Raw genomic sequence first — 7,024 nt, 5'->3', positions numbered from 1 at the left:
TGAAGATTTATTTTCTATTCAAGCATATGGTGGTGGGTGGAGAGCTGAGCTAAGAGGTGTCTTATTGAGGGACCTGTGTCTCTGTTTTTATAGAGTTTTGTTTTCTATGACTTGATGTAACCCGCCTAGTTGCTAAGCAGGCTAAAAATGTGAACATAAGAATAGCCATATTGGGTCAGACCAATGGTCTGTCTAGCCCAGTATCCGGCTTCCAGCAGTGGCCAATCCAGGTTATAAGTACCTGGCAGAAACCCAGTTAGTAGTACTGTTGGGCAGACTAGATGGACTGTACAGGTCTTTATCTGCCGTCATTAATATGTTACTACCTCTTGAAGGATCTACATTTGGTTGTTAATAAAAGGAGCTCATTGTGACCACTATCTACCCTAAAAGGGTGTTTTGTGGCTCTACATGAGAATTGTGATATTATGATCCCTTGTTTCATATTGTTGACGGTCTGCATTTTCCCTATGGATGCTATATTGGTGTATTAGGGTCTGCCCAGTGTAATATTTATGGTACAGTAAGGTTCTGAGTGTGTTTTTGCACAAAGTTGTGCATAGTGTTTTGCAGTTGAGCAATTGTGGTTAGTATATGCTTTGAGCAACCACTTTATACATTTAATAAAAGGTATTAACTGTGACTATTTTATTTTTACTTATTTTTTTTCTGTGTGTTGTCAGACAATTATGGAGGTAAGCTCTGCCCATGGCCCCACCCCTAATCCCGCCCCCTTTAGCCTCCCCAAACAGTTGGGCCACCGACTGCCTATGACTCACCCCCCCCCCCCCCCCAATGGCCTTCCAAATTTGCCTCTGGCTGGCAGCTACAGTGTTAAAAACACGCTGTCTCCACTGGCCTGTGACCGTTTCTCTTTCATATCCTCTCAAAACAGGAAGTGGTGTAAGAACAGGCAGGACATGGCACAGGGAAGGTCCCAGGCCAGGCAGAGACAAAATTCTTTTAGTACTGCAGCTGCCAGCCAAAGGCAAGTTTGATGGGCTGTTAGTGGGGGAAGATGGGGTGGAAGGAGAGATGTCAGACTACAGGAAGGAGGGAGAAAGGAAGGGAGAGAGACAGAGATAGAAAGATGCCAGGCTTCAAGAGTGGGGTGTCAATAGTGAGAGTAATATTTTAATGTGGCCAGGGTCTAGGGGCCCATCCCATTCGGATAACTATGGATTTCTGTATATTCTGCAAAGGTAATAGCGGTGAGGGGGTGGGAAGGATGGGGAACTAAAAAAAAAAGTTATGCGGGTTCCTGCCGATATTTAGCCAGGGCCTGCAAAACTGTCTTATGTGGGCCCTGGCTGAATATCGACCAGATAAGCTGTCTAAGCTCTGGTGGCATTGAGGGACAATTTAACCCCGGATATTATTCAGTATTGGTGTCCGCACATCGTCCAACACTGGATATCTGGGGCTAAGTTAGCCGGCGAAGGTCAATGTTTAAAAAAAAAAAATCACTGACCCTCGCTGGTTGAATATCAGCTGGAATAACTTTAATGAACTGATAACCACCACTGATTTTTGGTCCCAAAAGTCTTACTGTCAAAATATCTTACCAGGCTCTTATTGAACGGTCTCCAAAAGCCCCCGTCCTAGATAAAACAAGGTTTTGAAAAGTCTGTTAGAAAACAGGAACATAAATTTTATTCTGACGGTGACAAACTCAGAAGAGCCCAAGAAGAAATCGCCTACCCCAGTCAACAAACTCTGATGACCAACACCCCTCCTGATATACAGCGCTATTTAACCAGTCAAAAATGGTTGCTGACCGGTTAAATAGTTTTAATTAATTAATTGGGATTTATTAACCGCTTTTATGAAGAGATTCACCCAAGGCGGTGTGCAGTTATTTGCAGCTAACTGGGAATATTCAGCAGGAGATACCCAGTATGTTTACATATTTACACTCAGCACACACAGGTTTCCCATGAAAAGTTACACAGATACATTTGAATTTTCAAAAGGTTTCAAAAGTATGTGGGGAAGTGCAAATCTCCTTCAATTGTAAAACACAGTAATAGTAAATGATGGCAGATAAAGATCTGCACAGTCCATCCAGTCTGCCCAGTAAGTCAGCCAGAGCTGCATCTGCCACTCTGCACAGGTTATAATCTTTCATGAATCAGTGTTCCCTCTAAGCTGTGATTGTGTGCTCACACACACAGCACAGAGAGTGCACATGCCTAGCAATTGTGCACATAACATTTTTGCTGGCTTTCTTTATTGTTAATATAGGCCAGCATTCCCCAACCTGTGCACCGCAGCGAATTCTCAGTGGCGCCGCAGCAAATCTTGACCTCCCTCCCGCCGCCCACAATCCAGCATCGCTCCCTACTTTCCCTTCCCGCAGGTCCGGAATCTGCCACTTTCTGATTCTTCACCCGCCGCCGCTGCGGTGCTTGCAGCTTACATTTTCGGGCTGTCCGTGATTCACACAGGCAATGCGAGGACTTCCCTCTACCGCGTCCGGCCCTCACAATAGGAAGTTGCGTCAGAGATTGCATCAGAGAGGGCCAGACGCGGCAGAGTGGGAAGATTTGGAGTGCCTGCCTGTGTGAATCGCGGATGGCCCGAAAATGTAAGCTGCAAGCATTGCAGCGGCGGCGGGGGAAGGAGAAGCAAGCGGTAGTGATCCTGGACCTGCAGGAAGGAAGGTAGCGAGCGATGTTGGATTTGTGGAAGGCAGAGGTGTCCTGGATTTATAGGAGGAGAGGGGCTGCAGGGAATGGTGTGCTAGACTTTCTGAGAAGTGGGGGCTGCAGGGAAAAGGGAGACCTATGTGGCCAGGGAGGGTGCAGAGACCCAAGTGGCCAGGGGTGTGGGAGGTGTGGAGGAGGGTGCCGCAAAAAATTGCTCAAACACTAAGAATGCTGTGAACCCAAAAAGGTTGGGAACCCCTGACATAGGCTATACCAGACACACTGAGTCAAGGCTGAAAAATGAAACACAAAGGGTCCGATATTCAGACTGCAGGAGTTAGCCTGGCTAACTCCCGCGGTCGGCGATGATGCCGGATATTCAATGCCAGGCCATTTCTAGTGACCGGCATTGAATATCCGGTTTATTTTTGGCTGGTTTGAATGTAACCAGCCAAGATGATATTCAGCGCTAGCCAATTAAGTTCAAACCAGCCAAAGATATACCGGCTATTCACGTGGTCAAATTTGACCGTTGAACTGGTGCTGAAAGTCCTCTGACCATGGATATTCAGCAGGAGATAGCCGGCTATCTCCCTCTAAATATCACCAGATAACTGGCTAAGTATCATTTAACCGGTCCAGTGCCATTCCTGACCAGTTAAGTGGTTTTGAATATCAGGGGGAAAATGTTTTTCATGCGCACATGGGCCGGCAAAAATTAGAGTGAACATTGTTCATGACTAAACACCAACTGGCAATTTGCCATCATGCCAGGATAAAATCTTGGAACAATATATGTGAAACCCAAAAATATTGCTAACACTATTTAACTTGCAGATTTCAACATTGCCAGTGAAAGCGCCTCTACTTGCTGCATGTAAAAATATGCAAGAGGCCAATCAGAGGAGTCCTTATTTTATCATCCTCACTTTAGTATTCCCTTATCTCTTGTTTGTCCTGTTTGTCTGTCCTAATTAGATTGTAAGCTCTGTTGAGCAGGGACTGTCTCTTCATGTTCAAGTGTACAGCACTGCGTACTGTGAAGATGAGGCTACTGTGATGATGAAGCTCCCACCTCAGGATCCCAGGTCTCTCTCTCACTCAGGGTGAGCTGGTTCACAATATGCAGATTATATGCAAATTATGCTCCTACCCCTTTCTACTCGGGGTGACCTGGTTCTCCAACAAGCAAAACATGGTCAGGTCTCATCTCAAACAAATCTTTATTCCAGCCTCTGGGGCACACTTCTTTTAGCTTAAAACACTTTCACAAGCTTTCTACTTAGTGCAATCTTCCATTTTAAACATTTCTTCGGGCACGGTTCAATACCCATAGATTTCTTCCCCCCTGAGCCCTCTCACACCGGCATTTGGGCTCAGTACTAACTTAGTCCTGGACACACAGTCCCTCCTTATAGCACACAGCTCTAGACACACAGTCTTTTCCATCTGGGGCCACACAGTACCTCTTCACTGTTCTAGACACAGTCTTTTACTCAGTCCCTGGACACCCGGTCCCTCCTTGTAGCACACAGCTCTAGACACACAGTCTTTTCTTGTAACCCGGACACTCAGTCCGTCCTTGTAACACACAGTCCTTATACCTGGCACTCTAGGGCCTTCTTACCCCAGCCAGCTTCCTTGCTTTGCACACAGTTCACCACCAGTCCAAAGGGCTCAGCCAGTACTTCACATGGGGACCTCCTGCTTCAGCTACCAGCTCTCTTCTTCCGCTGCTAGCTCTCCTCTCCCCCTCACTACTCAGGTGGGGTATTAAGTGTTTAATGGCCAAACAGGACCCAGCCCATAACCTGCTGCACCTGTTTCCACCTCCAGGACTCTCCCCGGTCCTAGCGACCTCCAGCTATACCTCCCCTTACTGGCTCCCTTCAACCACTCACCCAGCCCTTCTCCCTGGACATTTTAGGGGAACAGCGCCCTCTAGGGGCCTAACCAGGGTAGGACAGCCTCTCCCTTCTCACAGTACGTCTAGTAGCGCTATAGAAATGATAAGTAGTAGTATTAGGAGTAGGAGTAGCCTAGCGATTACAGCAGCTGGGTGGGGAAGCCACAATTCAAACCCTACCTCTCCTACACCAAAAGGCTATAGCAGACCACCTTAAGCATTTTGCTGTATTTTATCTGTTTGTGTGCACTAGGCTGAGTGTTACTGATTTTCTTAGAAATATTTTTGGAGGGAGTGTCTCAAGGTTGGAGAGTAGGAATACAGAAGGAGTGGGAAATAGACCAGGCTAACCAGAAACAAACGAGGAGACTTCAGTTGATGGTAGACAGCTCACCTTACTCAGAATCCATGGATTTATTTTTTAAAAGATTTTTTTAAAGACCATATTTCTCCATCTTCTTGTACCAACATTTGTTGACCATTTGATGTTTTTACGTATTTTATATAAAGACTCCTGAAGCAAGCCAGCAGCTGAAACATGGTACTGTGTCGAGTCTTCATCAATAAACTGTCCACCATTGATTGAAGTCTCCTCGTTTGTTTCTAGTTAGACTGGTCTATTTCCCCACTCCTTTTGTATTCCTGTTATTTTGTCGTGGGATCTCAGTGTTCCTCCGCCTCGGTGAACCTCCACTGAACGGTTGGAGATTCCTGCATTATCCGACTAATGTGTTACAATTCTCGCATGCTGACCAGAAAACGCAGAGTTAATGGGAATACTTAGCGCTTCCTAATTAGGAGGTGGTAAGTGCTCCCACATTAATTCTTTGCAGGTAACTTGTGCTAATGGGAACACGACCTGCAATTAAAAAAAAAAGCTCTACAAAATGCCGCATTCAATCAGTCCTGCGTTAACCTGTGTTAAGCCCAGATTTTACCTCAGCTTAGTAAAAGGACCCCTTAAATAATAAGCCCTCTTGAGTAGGAAAATGCCTACAGTACCTGAAGTGTAAATCACAATGGGCCCGATATTCAGACCGTGGTCGGTGCTGAAGCAGCATATTCAATGCCAGGCTGTTTCCGGTGATTGGCACTGAATATCCAAGGTGTATTTTGGCCAGTTTAAATTTAACCGACCAAGCCGATATTCAACACTGGCTGGTTAAATTTGAACCGGTCAAAGATATACCTGCTATTTTTGTGGCTAAATTTAGCCGCCAAGTTTAGCCAGCAATGCACTAAATAATCGGCCGATAGCCAGTTATATCGCACAATATATTATCGGCTATCCGCTAGGCGCTAATCAGTAATATTCAGCGGAAGCGAGCTGGCTATCTTTGCATATTCGGCTTTTATCCATTATTTTCAATTTTGAAAGTTTTGAAAACTTTTCTTTCTAGTAAATTTTATAATATTAGTAAGTAAATTTATTATTTTTTTGTATTCTAGTTCAATGATAAGCCAATTGTTTTCAGGGAGAGAGTTCTTTTGTTACCCGCTTTGACTCCACCCTTCTTATAGGCGGGATACAAATGCCGGAACAGAATAGAATAGATGTTGACTCCGAAATAAAATGGAACATTATCCCAAACAAATAGAACTATGTTGAAAATGACATGGGACAATTTTTCAGCTGCCCATTCCTAGTTTTAGGTGTCACTGCCACAGCAATTCTGACTCGTCTTCCTCCAAGGGTTGTGAGTGCTACTTTTGCACCATTCCCAGACTTGAATAACCTGTGGAGGTGGGAATTGAATCCTTCTCCTGCCACTGCTAATCACCAATTTGTAGGCCATCAGAGTCCCCTATTTATACAAAATTTACTCTCCTACCTTGTTTGAAATGACGTTTTCTAGGATGAAAATAAATCACTAAAGCTACACAGGCCATCAGAACGAGAGGTATTATTATAATCCCATATGTTTTCCTGGACTCTTCATTACTACCTGTAATGGAGAAAAAAACCCCAGAAAGAATTCAAAATGGTAGTTTGCTGTATTTTCATTTTCCAAATGTATTTTTTTTTATCCCTGCCAACACATTCCTTATCTTTACTAAAAGCAACAAAGGCAGGGCGTACAAATTGGAACTGACATGACCAGGTCAGGATGTGTCACATTCTACTAGTATATTAGAACAGGATCTGTTGGTGTAGAGTCGGTTGTAAAATAAATCCAGGAATGGATGTGTATGTGGAGGTTATCTGTGGCAGAAACATCCATTTCACAATACCAACAGGATTAACATGGCAATATAAAGGTTTATATGCCGGCACATAAATGTGTATGTCTGTCATTTAAGAACTATATGCAAAATAAAACAAATCCCAGATGAACTACATTGAGAACAGTCTGCGTCATAAGAACATAAGCATCATCGTCTTGGTCTTTCCCAGTCCAGAAGCTATTCCTCTTGTCATGTATTATGTTAAAATTGTAAGTAGTATACTATCCTGCTTATAATCGAAATA

At 44.2% G+C, this 7,024-nt stretch overlaps 1 protein-coding gene across 1 annotated transcript in view; it reads right to left on the bottom strand.

Annotated features, from left to right (window-relative positions):
* Positions 1 to 1,568: 1,568 nt before the first annotated feature.
* The window catches only part of LOC115473297, a 43,659-nt gene continuing 38,203 nt past the window's right edge, over positions 1,569 to 7,024 (bottom strand). Inside the window, exons 5-6 of the mRNA XM_030208136.1 lie at positions 6,387 to 6,500; positions 1,569 to 1,601 (exon numbers count right to left, since the gene is read on the bottom strand). Of these exons, the coding sequence (XP_030063996.1) occupies positions 1,573 to 1,601; positions 6,387 to 6,500 (143 nt within the window). The 3' untranslated portion in view covers positions 1,569 to 1,572. The remainder of the gene's footprint in view (positions 1,602 to 6,386; positions 6,501 to 7,024) is intronic.

This window comes from Microcaecilia unicolor, chromosome 6 (assembly GCF_901765095.1).
Source record: "Microcaecilia unicolor chromosome 6, aMicUni1.1, whole genome shotgun sequence".
NCBI classification, from domain to species: domain Eukaryota; kingdom Metazoa; phylum Chordata; class Amphibia; order Gymnophiona; family Siphonopidae; genus Microcaecilia; species Microcaecilia unicolor.
Note: the sequence above shows the minus strand (reverse complement) of the source record. Positions and strands in the feature narration are given on the sequence as shown.